The 26,754-nt window shown below is 52.2% G+C and overlaps 1 protein-coding gene and 1 pseudogene across 2 annotated transcripts; one reads left to right on the forward strand and one right to left on the reverse strand.

Moving 5' to 3' along the window:
- Positions 1–1,372: 1,372 nt before the first annotated feature.
- LOC108178887 (phosphatidylinositol transfer protein beta isoform pseudogene) lies at positions 1,373–4,501 on the reverse strand (annotated as a pseudogene).
- A 2,668-nt stretch (positions 4,502–7,169) lies between these two features.
- On the forward strand, positions 7,170–26,046 carry OS9 (OS9 endoplasmic reticulum lectin). 2 transcript variants are annotated; one of them, XM_051832895.2, is made up of 15 exons: positions 7,170–7,394; positions 7,802–7,978; positions 8,745–8,808; positions 8,919–8,995; positions 9,230–9,328; positions 20,949–21,159; positions 21,282–21,383; positions 21,550–21,650; positions 21,832–21,883; positions 22,549–22,637; positions 22,840–23,112; positions 23,256–23,445; positions 24,150–24,314; positions 24,412–24,524; positions 25,424–26,046. In XM_051832895.2, the coding sequence occupies exons 1-15, from the start codon at positions 7,233–7,235 to the stop codon at positions 25,547–25,549; spliced, it is 2,001 nt and encodes a 666-aa protein (XP_051688855.2). In that variant the 5' UTR covers positions 7,170–7,232; the 3' UTR covers positions 25,550–26,046. The 2 variants fall into 2 exon arrangements, with proteins under 2 accessions (XP_051688855.2, XP_051688856.2); XM_051832896.2 differs by lacking the exon at positions 24,150–24,314.
- The last annotated feature ends 708 nt before the right edge of the window (positions 26,047–26,754 follow it).

The raw sequence follows: 26,754 nt of genomic DNA on the forward strand, positions 1-26,754 counted from the left end.
AGGAGCCAGGTGCCTCTCCTGGTCTCCCATGCGGGTGCAGGGCCCAAGGAGTTGGGCCATCCTCCACTGCCTTCCTGGGCCACAGCAGAGAGCTGGACTGGAAGAGGAGCAACCGGGACAGAATCTGGCACCCCGACCGGGACTAGAACCCGGGGTGCTGGTGCCACAGGCGGAGGATTAGCCTAGTGAGCCGCGGCGCCGGCCAAAACATAAATACATTTCAATGTATCCCAATGGACTATGGTCCCATTCTCAAGATATCTATTATGTGCATGCAAATATCCACCTCCCCAGTCCAAAATCTGAAACATTTCCTGTCCCAAGCACTTTGGATAAGGGATACTCAGTCTGCATCTCATTCCACATATTGGCTAGAACTCTTATTAAAAATAATTGCTTCTTTTTTTAAAAAAAAGATTTACTTATTTATTTATTTGAAAGGCAGAGTTATAGAAAAGCAGAGGCGGAGAGAGAGAGAGAGGTCTTCCATCTGCTGGTTCATTCCCCAGATTGCTGCAACAGCCGGGGCTGTGTTGATCCAAAGCCAAGAGTCAGGAGATTTTTCCAGGTCTCCCACGTGGGTGCAGGGCCCCAAGGACTTGGGCCAACTTCTACTGCTTTCCCAGGCCGCGGCAGAGAGCTGGATAGGAAGTGGAACAGCCGGGACTCACACTGATGCCCATATGGGATGCCAGCACTGCAGGTGGCATCTTTACCTGCTATGCCACAGCACTGGCCCTGAAAAATAATTTGCTTCTTAAAGTAATTCCCTGTTCATTCAGTTTTCAATTCACAACTTCATAGTTTTTGTTTCCAGAGGTATGTTAAATATGCTGGGTTATTTTAGAGTTTCCTGTTTTCCAATGTATTTTCAAGTTTCTTCTTTATTCCTTTAGTCTTTTAGTTGGTCCACAACTTGACATTTACGAAACATACCGGCTAGTATTACATTGCAGTCCATTTTTCCATGAACAATATCCATCTGATAATTATTATTACAATATGTTCCAGGTGTGTATATATTGAAACTGTCTTCTCTTACATTCTTGCTGAAGATAGGTTCCGGCACCCGGGAGATACAGGACTAATGGCTGCAGTATGTCTGTATGTGCACACGCACATGAATGTGCACAGGTGGCTCCAGCTGGGGTTTATAGACAGCTACAGGCACACGTATGTGGTCCGTGTACACACATGTCAGGAACTGTGCATAAGTGCACCCCGTCACCAGCGCACATCCGGCAGGCACTGGTGCTGCAGGGCTCAGCTCGGGTACTTCACAGTTCTCCGGCTGCTCTCGTCCCCTCGGGTGGATTCGATGGCGTCAACATTTGAATCTTGTCTCTGACCCTCCAGAGGACTGGTCTGGACATCAGCAGCCCAGGTGCCTTGGGTGGAACCCTTCTAGTTCTTTCTGAGTCTCGGCTACCCTTCTAATGTCTTCCCTTGTCAGTTCACTCCACTTGTCAATCCAACAAAAGGGCTGGCAACGAATGCTTGCAAATGCCTCTTTTCTTGCTTCTGAATGGAGTGTCCTACTTAGCTCTGCAGCCCCAGCACCTGAGCCTGATGGCCACCGGCTTACAGGCGCGCAGCTGAGGACAGCAGGCTTTTTGCCGGCTGCTTCTTTCCGCTGGGTCCCGTGGGGCCCCTCTTGGGCTTGGCTGACAGGAACAATGCTGGATCGTTGTCAGCTTTGTAGTCTGCTGCTTCAGCTTGACCTTGGTCTGCAGAATCTATGTGGGCAGCTCCAGCTGTTTTCCACCTGAGCCATGTGCACCTCTAATGCCCCAAGTCTGCTTTGTGACACGCTGCAATCTCCACAAATAAATCATCTTTGATGTATTCATTCGTTACTAATTGTCCCACAGCAGGGGTAGGGGTCCAGGCTTTTTGTGAAACACCAAGGAACCCTCTGGAGCAGTTGCCCTCAAGACGGCAGGAACTTTGCTCTTTAGGTGGTAAATTTGTGTGTATGTTGTCCCTTTTCTTCACCTTTCTCATCAGATTCATTCTTTTTACATTAATATTTATTTATTTGAGAGAAGGAGTTACAGAGAGAGAGAGAGAGAGAGAGAGAGAGAGAGATCTTTCATCTATTGGTTCACTCCCCAAATGGCCACAGTGGCTGGAGCTGGGCCGATCTCCCATGTCGGAGCTGGGCCGGTGTCCCTTGTGGGTACAGGGGTCCAAGCACTTGGGCCATCTTCTACTGCTTTCCCAGGCCATAGCAGAGAGCTGGATCAGAAGTGGAGCAGCCAGAACTTGAACTGGTGCCCATTTGGGATGCTGGTGCTCAGGCAGAGGCTTAACCTACTACGCCACAGTGCTGACTGCATAAGGGTCATCCTTTTTTTTTTTTTTTTTTTTTTTTTTTTTTTTTTGACAGGCAGAGTTGGACAGTGAGAGAGAGAGAGACAGAGAGAAACATCTTCCTTTTTCCGTTGGTTCACCCCCCAAGTGGCCGCTACAGCTGGCGCGTTGCAGCCGGCACGCTGTGCCAATCCGAAGCCAAGAGCCAGGTGCTTCCTCCTGGTCTCCCATGCGGGTGCAGGCCCAAGGACCTGGGCCATCCTCCACTGCACTCCCGGGCCATAGCAGAGAGCTGGAATGGAAGAGGGGCAACCGGGACAGAATCAGGCACCCCAGCCGGGACTAGAACCTGGGGTGCCAGTGCCGCAGGTAGAGGATTAGCCTAGTGAGCCGCAGCGTCGGCCCATAAAGTTCATTCTTTAAGACTTCAATTACTTCTCCACTGCCAGTCCCATTCTTACTGCCTTCTGCAACAGAATTTAACTGCCCAACCTGCTGTTCCTGGACTGAACATGGCAAGGCTACACAGGAGTCCTTACCCAGCACCTTCTTCCCAGAGCCCCCCACAGCTGCCCACTGCTGCTCTCTTTAGCTCCTGTAAACACAGTGAGCCATTGTTTTATAATCTGTGTCAGATAATTTCAATGTCTGGAGTCTTTGAAGCTTAGTTTCTACTGTTAAAGCTTTTTTTTTTTTTTTTGTTCTGGTTCTCATTCATGGTGTCTTATCTCCTTGTGTGTTTAGTTGCTTTTTGATTTTGAGTTAGGAATTTCCATTGAAAAGATAGTTTGTAGGAGGCCCCTGGTGCTTAGGCTAAAAGGACCCCAAGGGAGATTTGCTTTGTTTCTGCCAGGTGCCTGGCAGTGTTATGTTTTTCTCACAGCCACCTACATTTAATTTTTTTTTTTTTTTTGACAGGCAGAGTGGACAATGAGAGAGAGAGTCAGAGAGAAAGGTCTTCCTTTGCCATTGGTTCACCCTCCAATGGCTGCCGTGGCCGGCGCACCGCGCTGATCCAATGGCAGGAGCCAGGTGCTTCTCCTGGTCTCCCATGGGGTGCAGGGCCCAAGCACTTGGGCCATCCTCCACTGCACTCCCTGGCCACAGCAGAGAGCTGGCCTGGAAGAGGAGCAACCGGGACAGAATCCGGCGCCTCAACCAGGACTAGAACCCGGGGTGCTGGCGCCGCAGGCGGAAGATTAGCCTATTGAGCCGCGGCGCCGGCCCTCCCTTAGCTTTTTACCATTAATTTATCCCCAAACTCTCCCCTGGTAATACAAAGATCTCTTCTCCAAACATTCAAATGCATTGGAAACTATCAATTTTTAAAAAAGATTTATTTACTTGAAAGTCAGAATTACACACAGAAAGGATACGCAGAGAGAGGTTGTCCATCTGCTGGTTCACTCCCCAATTGGCTGCAATGGCCAGAGCTGCACCGATCCGAAGCCAGGAGCCAGGAGATTCTTCTGGGTCTCCCACGTGGATGCAGGGGCCCAAGGACTTGGGCCATCTTCCATTGCTTTCCCAGGCCATAGCAGAGAGCTGGATCGGAAGTGGAGCAGCCGGGTCTCGAACTGGCATCCATAGGATGGCATCACTGCAGGCAATGGCTTTACCTGCTATGCCACAGCGCCGGCCCCACTATCAGCTTTATTTTATTGAAGAAATCACTCGCAAGCCCTTCTGAAAGGCTCTAATCTGGATGACTGGATTGCTAGTTCTGCCATGCGCTTCGGTGTCTTCTTTTGCCATTGCTCTGGTGATTGCTTTTGTCTCTTTGTATTGTTCTTGTTAAATGTTTGTTTGTTTATTTCTGTGAGAGGCAGAGAGATAGAACAGACAGATGAAACTCCCATTTGCTGGGTCATTCCCCAAATGTCCTCAACGGTCAGAGCTCGGGCCAGGCTGAAGCCAGGAGCCGGGAACTCTGTTCAGATCTCCCGCGTGGGTGGAAGGGATGCAAGTTCTTGAGCCACCTCTTGGCCTTCCAAGGTTCGCATCAGCAGGAATCTGGAGCCAGAACCCAGGCAGGACTGGAACCCAGGCTTGTGGGCACCCAGCACTGTCATAAACGCTGCGCCAGACGCCCGTCCCGCCTTCGGAACTCCGCAGGTGTTTTCTGCCGTCCCTAACCACTAGTGTTAGGTCGATGAGCCTCCTCCAGCTCTGGTGTTTGACCCGCCATGTGACTTGTCCTTTTTCCCTGGCAGCCCTGAGTTGTGTCTGTGTCCGGGGCTCTGGAAGCAGTGGCGATGCCTCCTGCTTTGTTCTGGGCGCAGATCCTGCTCTTTCCCTTCGCAGGCTCAGCTCTTCAGCGCAGGGAAACACTGCTGAGTGACTTCCTGAGCAACTTCTCTCCTTCTGAGTCTCCGCTCTCTTTCTGAAGTTATCAGTTTTCAGATGTTCGACCCTCTGGACTGATTCTCTAATTTTCATCAATTTTCTCCTGAAGTCAAGCCAATTTGATCTTCAACCTTCTCCAATTTTTCTAATGAATTTTTATTTCACCTATCATGGTTTTGATTTCTAAGAGGCCCTTTTGCTTATCTGAATAGCAATTACTTTATTTAAAAAAAAAAGATTTACTGGGGCCAGCACTGTGGCATAGTGGGTTGAACCACCACCTGCAGTGCCAGCATCCTATATGGGTGCCGGGTCAAGTCCCAGCTGCTGCACTTCTGACCAGCTCCCTGCTAATGGCCTGGGAAAGCACTGGAAGATGGCCCAAGTGCTTCCAAGTGGGCCCTGCACCCACGTGGGAGACCCAGAAAAAGCTCCTCGCTCTTGGCTTCTGTCTGGCTCAGCTCCGTCCTTTGTGGCCATTTGAAATGGGGAGAGACAGAGAAACAGAGACAGAGAGAGAGAATCTTCCATCCCTGGTTTTCTTCCCAAACAGATGCAACAGCCAGATCTAGTCCAGGCATAAGCCAGGAGCCAGAGACTCCATCTGGGTCTCCTGCGTGGGTGTCAGGGCTGCGGGTTACTTGTGCCATCTCCACTGCCTTCCCAGGTGCATTAGCATGAAGCTGAATGGGAAGCGGAGCAGCCTTCTACCTGCCAGCCTGGCAAGAGGTGTCTTGATCCTCTGCACCAGCGACTCTGCCCAGTGGGGCCTTTTAAAACAGCTTCCAGGGGCTAGTAGGTTAACCTCTGCCTGTGGCGCCAGCATCCCATATGGGCGCCGGTTCAAGTCCTGGCTGCTCCACATCCAATCCAACTCCCTGTTAATGTGCCTGGGAAAGCAGCGGAAGATGGCTCAAGTCCTTGGGACCCTGCACCCATGTGGGAGACCTGGAAGAAGCTCCTGACTCCTGGCTCAGATTGGCCCAGATCCAGCCATTTGCAGCATTTGAGGAATGAACCAGCAGATGAAAGACTTCTCTCTCTCTTTCTCTCTCTCTGTAATGCTGCTTCTCAGATAAATAAATCTTTTTTTTTTTTTTTTTTTTTGACAGGCAGAGTGGACAGTGAGAGAGAGAGACAGAGAGAAAGGTCTTCCTTTGCCGTTGGTTCACCCTCCAATCGCTGGTGCACCGCACTGATCCAATGGCAGGAGCCAGGTACTTATCCTGGTCTCCCACGGGGTGCAGGGCCCAGGCACTTGGGCCATCCTCCACTGCACTCCCTGGCCACAGCAGAGAGCTGGCCTGGAAGAGGGGCAACCGGGACAGAATCCGGCACCCCGACCGGGACTAGAACCCGGTGTGCCGGCACCACGGAGGATTAGCCTAGTGAGCCGTGGCGCCGGCCAGATAAATAAATCTTTAAAAAACCAGCTTCCATTGTCATTTTATGGATACACTGTTTCACCTTTCTGAGGCTACAGATGGTGGGGTTTTTAAATTTTAAAATATTTGTCTTATTTTTGCCCTCCCCTAATCTTTATTACCTTTAATTTGCTTTTTTTTCTCTTTGCTTGCTTGGTTTTGTTTCTCTCTTGTATCTTTAAAGTCCTTCCTTGAACGTCTAAGGACACTGCCTGGCTGTGTTAAGAGCGAGGAGGTCAACAAGCAGATTGGAGTCAGCTCAGGGCTGGGGCTTGCCTGTGGGATTGTGTGCCTCACTGCGACAGCTTCTCTTTGGGATTTTCCTTTTGTGCTGGAGAAATTCCCCAGAGAACGTTTTCCAGCGGCACCATGCTCATGTTTACCTTTGTTTAGGGGCCGATTTTCTCATTCTGCTAAGCCGGTTGCCGTTCCTCTGCCGGCTTTCCAGCTTCGCAGACGTTGCATCTGCCTCCTTTCCTTCTTTGTTCTTTGGTGTGTGTTTATTTTTTCTTTTACAATAATACGTGCATTAGCACCTTACTCCGTCTTTCACTGACAGCTCCCGTGATTCCTTTAGGATCATTTTATTGGAGAACAACTGCAGGATCGTGCAGAAAGTCTGACACAAATTACCTGATTGCCCTGAAGTAGTGTATATATGAAATGAGGTATGATTCTAATAATCGCTTGTTTCGCAAAAAGTGTTCATTAACTTCCACGGGTATCGCACACACCTATCCGTCAGCCCCAGTACTCCGCTCTGCGCGGGGCGGGACACTTTGCATGAAACGTCTAAAAAATACGCTAAGCAGAGATGCGCGGGACAGCTGGCCGAGGAGAGCGAAAAGCTGCCAAAAAGCGCCCAGGGCAAGACCACGCCTCTATGGAATTGGGGGAATAAGGGGTGGGGGTCTAATCTCGTCGTTGATTGGTTGGCATCTCTGGCCAATCACGCGCAGTGATTGATTGTGCCAATCGTCGTGGTCCACCTCCCCGGGAACTTTGGAGCCACGTTTACAAATGGGAATCAGGTACGTGAGAGGGACAGAACGTGTAGCCAATGAGAACTTGCGGCGCTAGTGGGAGGGGTGAGGCCGCTGCCAGGTTTAGGGCGGAAGGAGCTTCTCTGGTTAAGAAGGGGAACGAAAGATGGCGGCGGAAACGCTGCTGTCCAGCCTATTGGGGCTGCTGCTTCTGGGGCTGTTGTTACCTGCAAGTCTGACCGGCGGTGTTGGGAGCTTGAACCTGGAGGAGCTGAGTGAAATGCGTTATGGAATCGAGATCCTGCCATTGCCAGTCTTGGGAGGGCAGGTGAGAAGGCGTGTGAGGGGTGAGGGTCCGAGGTAGAAGAGGAAGGAGGAGAGAAGGTAGAGAAAGAAAGGCAGGTGCGGAGGCTGGGGGGAGCCTAAGGGGATCGGGAAGAGTAGGTAGGGCTGTTACAGTGACTCCTGGTGATCGCAGCCTGAGACCCATTCCCTGGGGCCCGGGGCCTGGGGGGAGAGGAGTTCCAGCTGTCAGCCTGCAGGTCGGGGTTCACGGTGCAACACCCAGTCTCCGCCTCCGTGGAGAAGTGGGAGTGCCCCCCAGACCACGGAGGCCTTTTGGCTCCTTCTGTAGCCGCCTGGGCTCCTCCCCAGGGTCCGCAGAGGGATCCGGGTGTTTTCTATAATCGCAGCCTCTCTTTGCGTCGGAGCCCCCGACCTTCCCTTCTTTCCCAGAACCAAGCTTCGGACGTGGTGATCGTCTCCTCCAAGTACAAACAGCGCTACGAGTGTCGCCTGCCCGCTGGAGCTATCCACTTCCAGCGGGAGAGGGAGGAGGAGACACCCGCGTACCAAGGGCCTGGGATCCCGGAGCTGCTGAGCCCCATGAGAGATGCTCCCTGCCTGCTCAAGGTGAGACGGCCTGTGGGGACGGAGCGCGGGCTTGGGAACCGGCAGCCGCTCTGACAGCTGCGGTGCCAACGAGTGCGAGCGGGACCTGGGGAACCTGTAGGAGCTTAGAAGGCCGGGAGTGGTCACCTGTGGGCGTGTAACACAGCCAGGAAAGAAGCAGACTCCTGCAACCTGAGACACGGGACGGCCGATCTCAGACTAGGAGGTGTCACTGTGGCACAGGAGGGGCGGCTCCTCGGGGAAGCCTACCTCCTGCAGTCAGCCCCTTCTGTCACTCGTCACAGTATCCCACTTTTTTTTTTTTTTTATTATAATGGCACTTTTCAGGAGATGAATATTAACTGAATGAGTTTGTTTATTTTTGGTCTGACTCCCAAGCTCTAGAATGTGGCTCCATGAGGTCATTTGGTCTTGCTCATGGCTGCCTTCCGGGTGCTTAGCATAGTGCCAGGAGTGCTAGTTGACTTGCTCTGAGTGCTTCAAGGATAACACGATTCCTTATCTTTATGGAAGGCAAAGGATTAAAAACAAAATCTGGAAGAAAACAAAAAAGGTGGGAGATCCCAGGCAGAGAACAGAGTTTGGGGTTCTCTGTGTCACAGAAGGAAAACAGCTCTTCCTTCTCAGTGAGGGGCTGGAGAATTGAGCGTGGAGGTGGAGGGAGATGAGAAGTAGACAAGAGGTTATGTGTCTTGGAGCCCAGGGCTGGTTCCGAGAAGAGACATCTGCATCTGGGCCCACCCATTCTTCGTTTTGTAATTGGCAGACCAAAGACTGGTGGACGTACGAGTTCTGTTATGGACGCCACATCCAGCAGTACCACATGGAAGGTGACTCGCTCGTCCGTTTCCCCTGTGTGGAAGGTGGCCGCCTCCCCAGCCCTCCTCCCGCTGCCTCCTCTTAGAAGACAGTAACTGCTTCCCTGTGGCTTCTCTTGCAGATTCAGAGATCAAAGGTGAAGTCCTGTATCTCGGCTACTACCAATCGGCCTTCGACTGGGATGACGAAACAGCCAAGGTGGCGGGAGCCTGGGCCTGGAGGAGAAAGGGCTTTGGGCTGCAGGATGAAAGATCTGGAGAGAAGGGGAGGGTCAGGTTCACCGACGACTTTCTAGGGCCTTGCTGGCCACTAGGACCCAGTGCCCTAGGGCCAGGGTTCTGAGGTCTCAAGGTCCCAGCAGGGACGGGGTGCCATCCTTTCTCTTTGCCGTCTTTCTCACACCCTCTCCCTGCGGCCCGATGTCTTCTCCAGGCCTCCAAGCAGCATCGCCTGAAACGCTACCACAGCCAGACCTATGGCAACGGGTCCAAGTGCGACCTCAATGGGAGGCCCCGGGAGGCTGAGGTTCGGGTGAGTCTTAACTCCCTCAGTGACAGCTCCCCTTCTAGAGGAGGAGGGCAGGCTGGCCTGGGACAGTGAGGTGGGGCTCTCCCAGGCCCTAAACCCGAAGGGGTAAGCCGCCTGTTTCAGTGCCGGCTATCCACATGCCCTTCAGGCCAGTAGTTCCCAGATCTTCCGTCTGTGCCCCAACCACGTCCTTGCACCCCCCCACATTTGTCCTTCCTGTCACCTGACTCCTGCTCCACGTTGAGCCCCCTGTCGTCATTAACCAACTCCTCAGTGGGGTCTTGCCATGTTTGTGGGCCACGTGGGAATGCAGTGGTGAGTGTGCAGCCCCTGTCCTCGTGAGATATGCAGTCTGAATTGCAGAAGTGAATCTGAGATTACAAAGAAGTAAGATGAAGGAAAGGAGTCTAATTCTCTCAGCATGAATAACACAGCCCATTCATTCTAGGCGTATCTTAAAACTCACCTTTTGTTTTCTGTGGTTGGTACCTGTATTGCAGCCAACGGCCTCTTTTTTTTTTTTTTAAGATTTATTTATTTGAAAGTCAGAGTTACACAGAGAAGCAGAGGCAGAGAGAGAGCGAGGTCTTCCCTTGCTGGTTCACTCCCCAACTGGCCACAATGGCCGGAGCTGCACCGATCCAAAGCCAGAAGCCAGGAGCTTTTTCTAGGTCTCCCACATGGGTGCAGGGGCCCAAGGACTTGGTCCATCTTCTACTACTTTCCCAGGCCGTAACAGGGAGCTGGCTTGGAAGTGGAGCAGCCGGGATTCGAACTGGCGTCTATATGGGATGCCGGCACTGCAGGTGGTAGCTTTACCCGCTACACCACAGCGCTGGCCCCAACCAATGGCCTCTGAACAAATGCCCCTCAGCATGCCGACGTGTGGTGGGCAGAGAGCCTCAGGAGATTCTGATGCATTCACAAGCACACACACCTGCCACATGCCACCCACCAGCCTTACCTTCTGTCGCTCCCCCTCTTCGTGGAGGAACGACACAGGACCCTGCGCTGTTCTTTTGTCTGCTCGGCCCTCCCCGGGTTTGCTGCTGGTTCTTCCCGGGTTGGCTACCGTCCCTTCCACCTCCGTGGAAGGGCGGTTCCCCCTGCCACTTTCCCCACTTCCGCGGGAGAGCGGCACACCGCCGGCCGGCTCTCTCAGGGGCTGCACAGGTGTTCCCTCAGATAGATGTTCCCCGTAGATGTTCCTGGTGCATGTTGTCTCTCTCCTCCTTTATAGTCCTCCTCCGCCAATCCCAACTCTGCTACCCACACGCCGAGTACGCTGCTCTCCTCCAATCAGGAGCAGGTCCTGCTGTTTATTGGTTGAACTGGAGGCAGCTGTGTAGAAGCTGTTTCTCCCTTCTCAGCGCCATATTGTGGGAGAGCAGATGCATAGAATAAGTCTTAATTCCAGTAACTTAGTCTAGTCCGAGTTGCTCCCCACACCTTCCCATAACACAGATTTGTATGTGCAGTGTGTGCTAGTAAGTGTTGACCGCCCAGATCCCTGGGCAGGGTAGGTGTGCTGGAGGAGGAGTCCTGATTGTAACATTTGCCAATATCTGTGGTCCAAATACTCCAGTCATGCCCACATCAGGATGTCTGCTGTCTTGCAACATTTCCCCAGATTTATCAGTTGTCTCTTGTGAGCTGATTCGTGAGCTGGCTCCAGTCTGCCGCTGTAACCACAGATCACTTCTCTCCCAGCGCTGGAAAACCGTCGCTGATTTTGCTGTGCTTCAGCACTGACCTGAATAGTAGCAGCAGAGAGGGTGAGAAATAGGCAGATTCTGTCTCTGTTTTGAAGGTAGAGCCGAGAAGATTTATTGACGTATGGGATGTGGCAGAGAGGAAAGGGTGACCCCAGAGGTTTCCGTGTGAGCTGTTGGAACCACAGCATCGTCATCTCCTGACGTGTGAAGGAGCAGGTTTGGGGGAGGCAGTTCAGTTGGTTTTTGACATACGCAGGTCAAGGTACCTATCAGACATCCCCGCAGCATGTGCGGTTGGCATTTAGCTCTGTGGGTCTGGAATTCAGGGCGAGATCTAGGCTGGAGATAAAAATACTCATCGTGTTTCTGCCACACTGGCCGCCTTCTGTCCTTTGAACCAGTGACTCTCATTGTTCCCTCTGCCTGGGATAGTCCTCCCCCAGACCTTTGAAAGTCTGGCTCCTCCCTCGTTTGGGTTACATTCTAAGGGCACTGCCACACAGGGCCACCTGACATACACATGCATGTGCTTCTCCTCCTGAACTGGTGAGCGTGGACAGTGTCTTCTAGTCTTCAGAGTGCGAATCATTGCCTGAAATTACCCTATTTGTTAAAATTCAGTATCTGTTTCTGTCTACCACTGGTAGAATAAGCTCCAGGAAGGTAGGGCCTGTGTCTGTCTTGTTTTCTTCGGTATCTTCAGCGCCTGGAATGGTGCCTGGTACCAAGTAGGTGCCCAGAAATTGCTCAGTGACTGACTGGAATGAATGACAGCTGGTTCAAATGGCGCCTTTCCTGGCTGACCCAGAGGCTGGTTAGTTGCTTCATACCCATGTGCATGGATTTATTCCGCTTTGAATTCCATTCCTCTATGGGCTTTCTGAAGTGCCCACAAGCATCCACACGCACAGGAATGTGCAGTCTTTAAAACATTTCTTCATTGGCTTGAGGTGGAGGTGCAGAGGGAAGTAGAACAGTTATCTATTAAGAGAGAGTTCCCACTTGCTGGTTCACTCCCCCACATGCCCGCAGCGACTGGGACTGGCCCAGGATGAAAACCAGGAGCTGGGGACACAGTCCAGGTCTCCCATGTGGTTGGCAGGGACCTAACTACTTGAGCCATCAGCACTGCCTGTTAGTGTCCACTTCAACAGGAAGCTGGGATTGAGCCAGAGCCAGTGACTGGAGCTGGGTCCTCTGATTTGGGATGCAGGTTTCTTAACCGAGGCCACACACCTCCCAAGTATAGAACCTTTCATAGCACTTCACTGTACTCTAATTATTTCTTTGAGTGTCTGCCTGGACTATTCCACGAACGGAGGACAAAGGCTATATTTCCTAATATTGAATGTATGCCCTGTGCCAAGGACTGTAACAGCACGGGGATAAAATGGTGACTGAGAAATGAGTCTTGCTCTCAGGAGACAGGTGTTAACTAGACGGCACAACACACTGGGTAGATACTGTGACAGGGCCAGCTTTGTGGCACAGAGTTACGCTGCCACTTGTGGTGCCGGCATCCCATATCAGAGTGCCAGACTGAGTCCTGGCTGTGTTGCTTCCTGATAATGCAGCTGGAGAAGGCAGCAGAAGATGGCCCAAATGCTTGGACACCTGCCACCCATGTGGGTGACCCAGATGGAGTTCCTGGATCCTGGTTTTGGTCTGACCTAGACCTGGCCCTTGCAGCCATTAGGGGAGTAAACCAGCAGATGGAAGAGCTCTTACTTTCTCTTTCCTTTTTTCCCCTCTCTGTTGCACTGCCTTTCAAATAAACAAACAAATCTTAAAAAAACAAAAACACCACAGTGACCGGTGAAACACAGATTACTGGGGAGTACAAAACAAGGAAACTGAGTGAGTCTGGGGTCAAGGGGAGACCTCTTGGGAAAAGTGACCTGAGAGCTGTTGGTTGGGGGGTGAGGAGTTAGTCCAGCAGGTGCAGAAGGGTGGAAGGGGCGGGGGCCCGGCTTCTCCATGGCTTCTCATTGGAAGGCGCAATGAGGAATGCAAGAGGCCTGGAGACAAGAGGCCTGTCCCTTGGATCAGTAGATACTCCAGGGACTGCAGGCTCACTGGGAGAGGTGGCTGGGCAGTTGTTAGGTGACAGGTCACAGGGCGAGAGGGACTCCAGCTGTGTGTGTGGAGCACTTAGGACAATCCAAGAGACAATGTGTAGCCAGTGAATTATGTGAAGAATTATGGATTACTAGGTGAGAAAGAAAGGTGGCCTTGGGATGAAGAAACATGACATTTTAGAGAGAGATTTAGGGGGACAAAACCTGATAGAAGGGGTTGAGAATGCTTTTCCAGGTTTCCGACTTGCGCGACTGCATAGATGGTGACCGATGCTCCTGAGGTAGCAGGAAGGGGAGTGGGCTTGATGAGGGAACGTGGTGAATTTGGCTTTGCATACGGGCATGATGATTTCAGTGGCTGTCCGGCCTCCAAGTGGAAATTGCTAAGGAGGCTGTGGGTCTGTGGCTGCACAGCTCAAGAGAGGATGAGCTGAACCCAGGTGCTGGGAGTCTCCTCACGTCCTTTGTGATTGAAGCCCTGCGTTGTGATGGAATTACCCGGAAAGGCATGTGCTCTGCTATTGATGTGTGTTTTGAGATGGAACAGACTAGAGCACGTTTAAATGCTGTTGGGTGGACATGGTACAGAGAGGAGAAAGGATGATGGGAGAGCAGGAGAGAAGAGGCTTTGGATGGGGTTGGGAGCACAGCAAATACTGCACCCTCTGTGTCTGTGCAAGTTCCAACCCTAGGAAGGCTCTGGGCTTGGAACTTGCACACAGGGTGGAGTATTTGCTGTGGACTCTGCGGATTTTGCTGGTAGAAAGATGAGGGCCTTGCCATCTGGTCCCTTCTCATTTTTAGGTCTCACGCCCTGGTGGACCACCCAAGTCGGCCACATGTGTGATTGTAGGCAGGTGTGGTGAAGCCTCGTGGGCTTATGGGACAAAGGCTAGCTGTCTGGAACGACTTGAATCTGCACTCCTATCTTTAATCATGTGACATTTCAAACACACCAAAAAATAATGTCCCAGAGGTCCCTAAATCCACGGCCAAGTTAAACAGATGTTCATGTTTTGCCATATCTGCTTCAGATAGCTTTTTTTTTTTTTTTTTTTTGGAAAAAGGAGTAAAGTGCTGACGAGACGGTGGTAGCCCACCCTCTCATTGCAACCACAAGCATTGCTGCGCTTCCTTTATTATCCATACATAGATCAGGATACATTGCTTTGTGCCACACATTAGTAGTATCCATTTACTTTTTCACTAATCACTGTTTTTGGCATTCCGTGGCAAATATTTTTTTTTAAAGATTTGTTTTATATACTTGCCAGGGAGAGAGAGAATGAGATCAACTGATCTTCCATCTGCTGGTTCACTCAACAAATAGCCACAATGGCTGGGGCTTGACCAGGTGGAAGCCAGGAGCCAGGAGCTCCATCCAAGTCTCCAATATGGGTAGCAGGACCCAAGCACTTGGGCCATCTTCTGCTTTCCCAGGTGCATTAGCTGGGAGCTGGGTCAGAAGTGGAGCAGCCAGGAATTGAATTGGTGCTCTTATGGGATACCAGTGTCGCAGGCAGTGGATTAATCCACTGTGCCACCATGCTGGTCCTTTTTAGGTTGTTTTAATCTTTTATGAGGGGCCAATGCCGTGGCTCACTTGGTTAATCCTCCACCTGCAGTGCCAGCATCCCATATGGGCACTGGGTTCTAGTCCCAGTTGTTCCTCTTCCAGTCCAGCTCTCTGCTGTAGCCCTGGAAAGCAGTGGAGGATGGCCCAAGTGCTTGGGCCCTGCACCCGCGTGGGAGACCAGGAGGAAGCACCTGGCTCCTGGCTTTGGATTGGTGTAGCTGTGGCCGTGGCAGCCATTTGGGGGGTGAACCAATGGAGGGAAGATCTTTCTCTCTGTCCCTCTCTCTCACTGTCTAACTCTGTCAAAAAAAAAAAAAAATCTTTTATGAACACAGCGGTGCCACTGGGAGTCATCTTGTACCTACAGAGTCTAAGTAGATGCAGTTCCTGGAAATAGACATGTAGTTTTCATATGTATTGCCAATTCACCCCACTTAGGCAAATTTCTCCGAGCAATGTGCCAGAGCGCCAGTTTCCCTACAGCCATGCCAGCCCTGTATGTTTTTAAACTTTTGGATTTGGGCCAGTCATCAGCGAGGCATGGGATAAAGAATGGTTTCTTAATGTAGCTTTAATTTGCATTTCTCTTAAGATGTGTAATCTTACTCTATTTAAGAGCCTCTTTCTTTTTTTACTGTTCGCTTTCAACCGTCCAAATTCTTTGTTCATTTTCCTGATGGCTTGTTGATCTTTTTCTTCTCAATTTTTAAAGAGCTCTTTATCTATTAGGAAGATCATCCCCCGTCCCTGGCATGAGCTGCAGCTCTTCCTGTAAGTCCTGGGGCAGGACGCTCCCCTCACCAGCTTTCTGTCTGTCTGCCTCCCTGATGAGGCACTTCAACCTTGCGCCTTGTTCTGAGCATTGTTCTGGACGCATCCCTCAGAGTTACAGTGTGGTGTTTCTGTTTTCACTCTGATTTCCACTTTGCTTCAGACTTACTTATAATTGTTTCTTATATTTCTAAACAAATATTTTGCTTTTGTTGTTTTTATATGATTGCTGCTGATTTCAAAATGTATGCCATTGTGTGAATGATTATTTTGGTGATCATTGAGACTTCATTCAGTGGTGAATTTCTTAAAATAGTATGTTTGTGCTTGAAAGCAAAAATGTTCTCTAATTACTCAGTTCAAGACTTGCTCAGATTTTCTAATTTTATGTTGACTAAATCACTATTTTTTTTAAAGATTATTTATTTGAAAGGCAGAGTTACAGAGAGAAGGACAGAGAGAGAGAGAGAAAGAGAGAGGTCTTCTATCGCTGGCTCACTCGCCAAATGGCTGCAATGGCCAGAACCAGGATGATCTGAACCCAGGGGCCAGGAGCTTCATCCAGGTCTCCCATGTGGGTGCAGGGGCCTAAGCACTTGGGCCATCTTCCACCACTTTCCCAGGCCATTAGCAGAGAGCTGGATCAGAACTGAAGTAGCAGGGGCCAGCGCTGTGGTGCAGCGGGTTAAAGCCCTGGCCTGAAGTGCTGGCATCCCATATGGGCGCTGGTTCCTGTCCCAGCTGCTCCATTTCTGACTCAGCTCCCTGAAATTGTACCTGGGAAAGCAGTAGAAGATGGCCAAGTGCTTGGGCCCCTGCACCTATGTGGGAGGCCCAGAAGAAGCTTCTGGCTCCTGGCTTTGCATCGGCACAGATCCGGCCATTGTGGCCACCTGGTCAGTGAACCACGGATGGAAGACCTCTCTCTGTTTCTGTCTCTACCTCTCATTGTAACTCTGTCTTTCAAATAAATAAAATTTAAAAATTTTTTTATTTTTTAAGATTTATTTATTTATTTGAAAGTCAGAATTACACAAAGAGAGGAGAGAGAGAACAAGGTCTTCCATTCGATGGTTCACTCCCCAAATGGCTGCAACAGCTGGAGCTGCACCTATCCAAAGTCAGGAGCCAGGAGCTTATTCCAGGTCTCCCACACGGGTGCAGGAGCCCAAGGACTTGGGCCGTCTTCTACTGCTTTTCCAGGTGATAGCAGAGAGCTGGATTGGAAGTGGAGCAGCCGGGTCTTGAACTGCACCCATATGGGATGCCGGCGCTTCAGACCAGGGTGTTAACCTGCTGTGCCACAGCACCGGCGCCCATATGGGGAGCTGGCGCCGAAAGTTGAGGCTTAATCTACTATACCACAGCACTGGCCATAATTATGGGCCAGTGATTATTGAAAGAGGTGTGCTGGGGCTGGCACTGTAGCGCAGTAGGTTAATCTTCCACCTGCAGCACCAGCATCCCATATGTGCGCCAGTTCTAGTCCCAGCTGCTCCTCTTCCAATCCAGCTCTCTGCTGTGGCCTGGGAAACCCGCATGGGAGACCAGGAAGAAGCACCTGGCTCCTGGCTTCAGATCAGTGCAGTTCCGGCCATTTGGGGAGTGAACCAGCAGATGGAAGACCTTCCTCTCATTGTCTATAACTACCTCTCAAATAATAAATAAAATCTTAAAAAAAAAAAAAAAAAGAGGTCTGTTAAAATTCCCACTGTGATGGTGGATTTTGTAATATTGCACATTTCTCCTGCATATGTTTTAAGGCTATATTTAATTTGAAATAAAATAATTTTTAGGTTTTCAAAGACTGAACCAAACTTGCCTGCCTGAGGTGGGCCTAAATTGATCAGATACGTTGCTCTTGACTGCCCTTTCTGGATCTTGCTGGATTCAATTTGTTAATTTTTTTGAAGGACTTTTGTGTACCTATTCATGAAAGATATTGACATGTACTTTTTTTTTCTAGTACTGTCCTTATAATGTTTTTGTGAACAGGGTTAGCTAGTCTCAAAATGTAAGTTAAAAATGCTCTCACTTTTTTTTATACTTGGGAGATTTGAATTAAAAAAAATTATTTATTTAATTTTATTGGAAAGTCAGAGAGACCAACACAGAGAGATCTTTCTTCCACTGGTTTATTCCCCAAATAGCCACAACAGCAGGGCTGGGCCAGGCTGAGGCAAGGAGCCCAAAAGTCAATCCAGGTCTCCCACGAGGGTGGCAGGGACCCCAGCAGTTAAGCTATCACCTGCTGTGACACAGAGGAGCAGGGACTCACCCCAGGTACTCTGACAGGGATGCAGGTGTCTCATGTGACAACTTAATGGCTCTGCCTAATGACTGCACCCGATTTGAATTTTTTATTCCATGAATGTTTGCTGGAATTCACCTGTAAAGTCAAATTCCTGTAGCATCTTTAATTAGGTTTCTTTCTTCATTCTCCCTGGGTTGCTTTTGCCTTCACCCTTTGCTACTTGTCAGCCTCACCAGAGGCTCACTTCTGTCAGCCTTTTCAGGGAACCAACTATTGATTCTGTTGAACGTATCTACTGTATTTGTTTTCCATGTTATTAATTTCCACTCTCATCTTTATTTTCCTACCTTCTACTTTTTTGAACTTATTTTGCTGTTCTTTATTCAACTCCTTGAAATGAACTCCTGGTTCATTCACTTTCAGTAATACATCTCATAAAAATTTTCTCTACAAATGCTATTTATGTATCTTACTAGGTTTCTATGGGTATTTTAAATTCCTAATTATTAAATAGATAATTCTGTCCCATAATATAAAACTCAAAAAGTATTAAAAGTATATAATGACAAGTCTTGAGGCCATTCCTGTGGCACAGCAGGTTTAAAAAAATTGATTTAGGCCGGCGCCACGGCTCACTAGGCTAATCCTCCGCCTTGCGGTGCTGGCACACCGGGTTCTAGTCCCGGTCGGGGCACCAGATTCTGTCCCAGTTGCCCCTCTTCCAGGCCAGCTCTGCTGTGGCCAGGGAGTGCAGTGGAGGATGGCCCAAGTACTTAGGCCCTGCACCCCATGGGAGACCAGGAGAAGTACCTGGCTCCTGCCATCGGATCAGCGCGGTGCACTGACCACAGCGCGCCCGCCGCGGCGGCCATTGGAGGGTAAACCAACGGCAAAGGAAGACCTTTCTCTCTGTCTCTCTCTCTCACTGTCCACTCTGCCTGTCAAAAAAAAAAAAAAATTTTTTTTTATGTGAAAGGCAGAATTAGAGAGAGAGAGAGAAAAATCTTCCATCCATTTGTTCACTCCACAAATGGTCTCAATGGCCAGAGCTGGGTGGATCTGAAACCAGGGGCCAGGAACTTTTTCTGGGTCTCCCACGTGAGTGCAGGGGCCCAAGCACTTGGGCCATCTTCCACTGCTTTCCCAGACTCACTGGCAGAGAGCTGGATCAGAAATGGAGCAGCCAGAACTCAAACCAGCGCCCATATGGGATACCAGCCCTGCAGGCAGTGGCTTTACCTGCTACACCACAGTGCCGACCGTGTTTCCTAGTTATTCTTGTTGATTCTATTCCAAGTGGAATTTTTAAAAATTCCACTTTGGGATGTTTTTATTGCAAGTATATAAACAATTGATTCCTGAATATTGAAACTTGTTGAGCTTATTTATTAATTCCAACTCCTATTTTAGTGGATTATTTAGGATTTTCTATATACAAGATCAGGTCATTTGCAAATAGATTGTTTTACATTTTTCCTTACCAGTCTATATGACTTTTACCTTCTTTTCTTACCTAACTGCCTTGGTTAGACTCTCCTATACATGTATTGATACTGTGTATTTATTTTTATGTTAACCCAACCCACACTGCTTGTATAAATTCCATTTGGTTATGGCGTATAATTCTACCTCTTTTTAAAATTTATTTATGTTATCTGAAAGGCAAAGATACAGAGAGGCAGAGAGAGAGACAGAGAGAGAGAGAGAGAGAGAGGTCTTCCATCTGCTGGTTCACTCCCAGATGCCTGCAGTGGCCAGAGCTGCACTGACCTGAAGCCAGGAGCCAGGAGTATCTTCCAAGTCTCCCATGTTAGTACAGGGGTCAAAGGACTTGGCCCATCTTCTGTTGCTTTCCCAGGCCATTAGCAGAGAGCTGGATCGGAAGTGGAGCAGTCGGGACTTGAACTGGCGCCCATATGGGACGAAGGCACTGCAGGTGGCAGCTTTACCTGTTTGCCATAGCACCGGCCCCGGCATATAATTCTTTTTATATACTGCTGAGTTTGGTTGACTAGTATTTTGTGGAGAGTTTTGGAATCTGAACTCAAAAGGGGTTTTCTTTTCTTAGGATGTCTTTTTGTGCATTTGGTATCAGGCGAATACTACTGACTTCCTAGAATGAATTGGAGAGACTCTCCTGTTTTTTAAATGAGCTTGTGAAGAAATTTATTGTATTTTAACGGTCGATAGAATTCACCTGTGAACCCATCCGCCCAGACTTTTCTGAGTGGGTGATTTTTTAATTACTAGTCTATCTCTTTCCTTTTTGCTTCAGTTTTGGTAGTTTAGGAATTTATCTGTTTTGTTGAACTTATCTGACATGTTGGCATGTAAATGTTCCTAGTATTCCTTTACAATCCTTTTTATTTCTGTAGTGTTGGTAGTAACATTCCCTCTTTCTTTCCTGATTGCATTAATTTAAGTCTTCTCTGTTGTTTCCTTGGTCAGTCTGGCTAATGCTTTAATCCCTTTGTTGATCTTTTCAAAAGATCAGCTCTTAAGGGCTGGCTATGTGGTACAGCAAGTTGAGCCACTGCCTGCAACATTGGTGTCCCATATCAGAGTGCCGGGTTGAGCCCTGGCTGCTCCACGTCCAATCCAGCTCTCTGCTAATGTGCCTGGGAAGGCAACAGAAGATGGGCCAAGTGCTTGGGTCCTTGTCCATAGACCTAAGTGGAGTTCCAGGCTCTCTCCCTTTTTTTTTTTTTTTTTAAAGATTTATTTACTTATTTGAAAGAGTTACAGAGGGAGAGAGAGAGAAGGAAAGACAGAGGGAGAGAGATCTTCCATCCTCTGGTAAACTCCAAATGGCTGCAACAGCCGGAGCTGAGCCGATCCAAAGCCAGGAGCCAGAAGTTTCCTACAGGTCTCCCATGTGGGTGCAGGGCCCAAGCACTTGGGCCATCCTCTGCTGCTTTCCCAGGCCACAGCAGAGAGCTGGATCGGAAGTGGAGCTGCCTGAGTTCATTTCCCATTTTTACCCCTTACCAGTAGCCAGCCTGAACAAGTGCTTTCACTGCACTGGACCTGCGTTCCTTGAGCCACACAGTTGAGACACTTAGTCTCTCCCTCCTTGGGTTTTTGTGATAATTAATTGCAAAGCCCCATATTTTCTGGACGCGCACAGTGCCTGGCACATAAGCCATGCTTTATGAAACATACCCGCTCTCAGAGCGCACGCCAGGTGCTGGGGGCCATCACGAGCCCCTCAACCTTTGTGTCCCGGCAGTTCCTCTGTGATGAGAGTGCAGGCATTTCCGGGGACTACATTGACCGCGTGGACGAGCCCCTGTCCTGCTCTTATGTGCTGACCATTCGGACCCCCCGGCTCTGCCCCCACCCTCTCCTCCGGCCCCCGCCCAGTGCTGCTCCGCAGGCTATCCTCTGCCACCCTTCCCTGCAGCCCGAGGAGTACCTGGCCTACATGCAGAGGCAAGACGGTGAGCACCCAGAAGAGGGAGGAGAGGAAGGGGACATATGGGGGGGGGGGGCAAGTAGACGATAGAGTGGAATTGCCCAGAGGAACCGGTCTGTATGCTGCCCGTGTGCTGTTTGTCCACAGACTCAAAGCAGGATGAAAATAAAGTCACAGAGGAGGTGCAAGACCTAGAGCCCCAAATGTGGAGTGAGGCCAAGCCTGGGGCAGTACCCCCAAAGAGAGCAGGTAGGACTGGGCTTGACCTTCACTCTCCGTAGTGCCCTGTGCTGGTTGATGGGGCGGGCCGGAACAGTGCCAGGGACCCTTGGGAACAGAGGGGCGTGTCCCCTGTCCTGTTTGCTCCCGTCCTTTCTCCCCTCCTTTCAGATTCCCCCCGTTCTCTGTACCCCAGGTGCGAGCCCAGCCAAGGACGACAGTAAGGAAGCTGATTTCTGGAAGATGCTTCACGAGCCAGAGGAGCAGGCCCCCAGAGGGGAGGAGGCAGAGGCGGAGGTGTGAGCCAGCTCCCCAGCCCCCTCCCCTCTGCTGAGGCTGGAGCTGGGCTTTGGGAAGGGGGGTCGCTCAAGCTGAGTTGTCCCTGGGGATGCAAGGACATCCCCAGAACCACTGCCTGGAGAGCACGGTGGGCACGCATCAGCCTTTGTACTTGACTCTGCTCTTTGCTCCCCGTCAGGAGCAGGACCTGAATCCGGAGGCAGCAGACGCGGCTCCAGGCCCTCCCAGCGGTGAGGCGCACCTTCCTGTCTCCCTAACTTTCTGCTTCAGTGTATCTGGGGGCTGGCAGTGGTGTGGGTGCAGGGTGGAGGTGAACCAGGAGGGAGGCCGGGCAGCCAGACCAGCGGCAAATCCACTTTGCCCTCCAGGTAATACCATTAGGTAGACAATAGTGCTCTTTGGGGAGGTAGCCGAACTTAGCGGCTCCATCACCTGCTGACTCTGTAGCCCTGGCCACTTTCACTTCACCTCCATTTCTGTATTCACCAAGTGTGGCTTAGAAAGCCCACTGTCCAGGCTTGTGGGGAGATTAAACGGGAACAAATCAGTGACTGGAGCAGGGTGCCCAGAAGCGAGTAGACAAGCGATGGCCAAGGTTTATGGGAAGGAAAGGACAGGAGCCAGGGAAGAGCTGCTGTGGGCCCCTGAAGCCTGGAGTCCTGGCCAAGAGGCCCTGAAGTGTGCAATGCACTGGGGAAGGTTCACACCCGCTTTGCCTGCGCGTCCTGGGACCCAGTGCTCCCTGGAAAGTGTGTGTGTGGGGGGGGTGTTTCCCCCCGGCTCCTGTACCACACAGACTTGTGGACACAGGAGCCAGGTCCTTCCTTGGCCTTCTCCTTAGAAGTCAGAAGTGAATTTATGACACAACAAGCCCATGCCTTTCCTTTCATCTCAGATTTTCAGAACAACGTGCAGGTCAAGGTCATTCGGAGTCCTGCGGACTTGATTCGCTTGATAGAGGAGCTGAAAGGTGGAACGAAAAAGGTGTGGTCCCCGCTCAGGGAGGGGTGGAACCCGCCTCCTGGCTGGGGGCATCTGAAAAGCCAGCCCTGACCTGGGCCTGAGTCGGACCCTGAAGAGCCAACTGGCGCCCTTCATGCCCCCCGGGTCCCCCTGCTGCAGCCACCACGCCTGGCCCCTCGGACATCTCAGGAAACCCTGACCGCTTCCCCCCTCCTCCTCCCAGGGGAAGCCAAACACAGCCCAAGAGCAGCCTGACGAGGACGCCCCAGAAGGCGCTCAGAGGGAACCGGAGGGGAAGGACAAGGGTGATGCGGACCCTCCGGGTGAGGTGGGAGAAGAGGACGACGGGGATGAGGACGAGGACGAGGACGAGCGGCAGCTTCTGGGGGAGTTTGAGAAGGAGCTGGAAGGGATCCTGCTCCCATCCGACCGAGAGCGGCTCCGCGCCGAGGTGAAGGCAGGCATGGAGCGGGAGCTGGACAGCATCATCCAGGAGGTAGGCCTCGCTCCGCCGGCCCCGCGGCGCCGCCCAGGCTGGGGGCCGCAGGGCGGGTCGGGGACAGGGGTGCCACTCGGTGTTGGACTCTGACGGGCTGTGGCCTGCTGGCCTCGACTCGCCACCCCTGCTGGACGTTCCAGACAGAGAAGGAGCTGGACCCTGATGGGCTGAAGAAGGAGTCGGAGCGCGATCGAGCCATGCTGGCTCTGACGTCCACTCTCAGCAAGCTCATCAAAAGGCTGGAGGAGAAGCAGAGCCCAGAGCTGCTGACGAAGCACAGGAGGAGGAAGGTGGTCGCCAGAAAGCCGCCCCCTTCGCCGCAGCCTGCAGGTAAGAGAGGCCCGCGGCCCGCTGCCCGGCCTGGGGCGCCATGCGCCTCCCCCCTGGGGCACTCAGCCTCTAGCTGCCCTCAGGAACGCTGTTCGCCCCGCTGCCCTCCCGCTCGGTTACCTCCCGTCATCCTTTCGGAAAGCAGTGGGAGAGCGCGTGTGTCTGCCTTTCTGGTTTGCTCCTGTGTGCTCGCTCAGTGCCCGGGCCCACGCTGGGCGCCTTGTGATCGGCAGGCAGGAATTGAGTGAGTGTGAGACCACATCCATGAAGGATGCCCCCACACTGCACCCCTCCTCCTGGCCTCCCCTGTGGGCGTGGCCACCAGCCATTGCAGGTGCATCACCCCGGTCTCAGAGCCTCCATCCGCTCCGTGAATACTGAGGTTCCTTTGAAGTACCAGCGTGTGGAGCACCACGCCAGCTTCCCAGCCTGCTTCTTAAACCCACCTCTGTTGGTGCAGGTGGCCCGATCTTAGCTTTGGGAAGCCCAGTTGTTTCCCTACAGGTGATGGGCAGGATTACTGGGGGGGGCGTGGGGAGAAGGAGTTGTGTAGGCCGGCGCAGGGAGGCAGCCCCGGCTCAGCTCCACGTTTAGTGGAATCGAGCCCGCAGGCCCACCGAGGGCCTAGGGAGAGGTCAGCACCGTGGCCCCGCACCCTGGAGTCACGGCCCTGCTTTGTCTCCCTGTGTGTGTCGCCCTCTAAGAGGAGGATCCTGAGCACAGAGTCCGGGTCCGGGTCACCAAGCTCCGTCACGGAGGCCCCAATCGGGATCTGACTGTCCTCGAGATGAAACGGGAAAACCCGCAGCTGAAACAAATCGAGGGGCTGGTGAAGGAGCTGCTGGAGAGGGAGGGACTCCCGGCGGAAGGTGGGCCCTGGGGCGGCGGGCGCCAGCTGCTGCAAGGGCTTGCCCGCACAAGGCCCGGGCCACCCGGCCTCTCACGGCCCGCTCCGCTCCTTCCCAGGGAAGATCGAGATCAAAATCGTCCGGCCGGGGGCTGAAGGCGCGGAGGAGGACGCGCGCTGGCTGACCGACGAGGACACGAAAAACCTCAAGGAGATTTTCTTCAACATCTTGGTGAGGGGTGTCCTACCCGTGGAGTCCTGAGTCCTGGCCTTTACACACACACACACACACACACACAAGCACACCATGCCACCACCACCACACACACACACCATACCACACATACACACACACACACGCCACACACACACACAAGCATACATACCACCACCACCCACACATGCCACACACACACACAAGCATACATACCACCACACACACACATGCCACACACACACACAAGCACACACACACACCACACCACACATACACACACACATAAGCACACATACCACCACACACACACACCCCACACCACACATACACACACACGCCACACACACACACAAGCACACATACCACCACACACACAAGCACACCACACATACACATGCCACACACACAAAACATACATACCACCACACACACACATGCCACACACACACAAACACCACACACACACACGCCACACACACACACACAAGCACACATACCACTACCACACATACATACACCACCACCACACTACACATACACACACACCAACCACCACACCACACATACACACACCACACACAAGCACACCATGCCACACACACACACACACCACACACACCAACACTACACCACACATACACACACACACCACACCACACACACATACCACACCACACATACACACACTACCGCCACACACACACCACACCACACCACACACACACACCACAACACACCACATACCACACACATATACCCTGCTGCTGCCCCCCTGGCACGCGGTACCGTGGACAGTGTGGTCCTGCTGCCCGCTTGGGCGGGTGGCAGCCTGCCCCGCGCACGGCTCCCTGCCTCTGCTGCAGGCCGGCCAGGACTCCAGGGTGTCCCCCAGCTCACACCCAGCCCTCCCGCAGGTGCAGGGAGCAGAAGAGGCGCACAAAGAGCGGCAGCGGCAGAAGGAGCTGGAGAGCAACTACCGCCGGGTGTGGGGCTCCCGAGGCGGCGAGGGCACCGGGGACCTGGATGAGTTCGACTTCTGAGACCGCCGCCGCAAGGCCCCCTGGGAATCTGGAGCCTTCCCCTACCCCTGGGGCCCCTGAGGGCACAACAGCAGAGGGCACTGAGCTGTGGACTTTGCGGGCCCCAGCTCAGGGCGTGGAGGGCTGTGGGCTGTGTGCTGCCCATGGTCTTTGCCCTCCCAGACTTTCCCGGCATCCCCTTCCTGTCCTTGGCCCTCCCTGGTATGGGCCCTGAACTGCAGGGAGGCGCGCGCAGTGGGCTCAGCAGGCCCCTGCCCCACTGCCAGGGGGTTACTGTTCCCCCTCCCCCTGGGGGCCTCGGGAGGCTCCTCTCCCTTTCCTGGCCACACGGCCCCTCCCGCTGGCCCTTCCAAGGTGGGGAACCTTCACCTCTGTCGCCCGAAAGCGGAGAACGCTGCCCGTCTCCCCCAGCACAATCCCAGCCAAGAAAAGGGTGGGCGCAGAACCACCATGTTTTTTTGAACAATCAGGTTTCTAAATAAAGAACTGGACCATCAGCCCACCCAAGCAGGGTGTTTTGGGTGGAGGGGAGCTAAGGCAGGGACTCAGGTGGGGAGACTGCGCGCTGATGGTTCCAGGGTGGAGGGCGCCATTGTTCTCTGCAGCTGGCCCTTACCCCACACCTCCCAGGTGCTATCAGCGGGGACTGGGGTGTTGCAGAAGGGGCCAGGATGGTCCAGCAAAGCCGACTGGCCCGGCAAGGACCGAAACACTCCCTGCCTGGCTCTCCCGTTGTACCTTCCCATCCTCAGCACCAGTTCCCTCCTTCACACCCTATCCAAATGCGCCACAGCCCGCCCACTGGGGTCATCCCCCTGCAGAGGCGCTCTTCCTGCACCCCCACGCCCTGCACCCAAGGGGCACGGGCTTTCTGCTCGTAAGATAGAAGGGTCAGGGGCCACGGGTCCCAGGCTCCAGGAGTGCAGAGAAGGATCCAACCGCTGTTGACGGATGTACGTGGGGCTGGCCTGGCCCTCCAGGGCCTAAACCGTACTATTTTGAGACAGAAACAGGCAAACACCTACACCCTGCAGGTCCCTCGTGTGTCTGGAGAGAGGGATGCTTGAGAAATTGCCATGAAGGCAGCAGCTGGGGTCAGCTCCTCACATCCCCGCCCCCACCTGCCATCAGTGGGGCCGTGCGGGAGTTCTCTAACTACAAATGCTGCTTCCGGGTGGGCTGCTTCTGGATGGCAGGAGTGGCCT

Source organism: Oryctolagus cuniculus, chromosome 11 (assembly GCF_964237555.1).
Source record: "Oryctolagus cuniculus chromosome 11, mOryCun1.1, whole genome shotgun sequence".
Lineage (NCBI taxonomy): Eukaryota > Metazoa > Chordata > Mammalia > Lagomorpha > Leporidae > Oryctolagus > Oryctolagus cuniculus.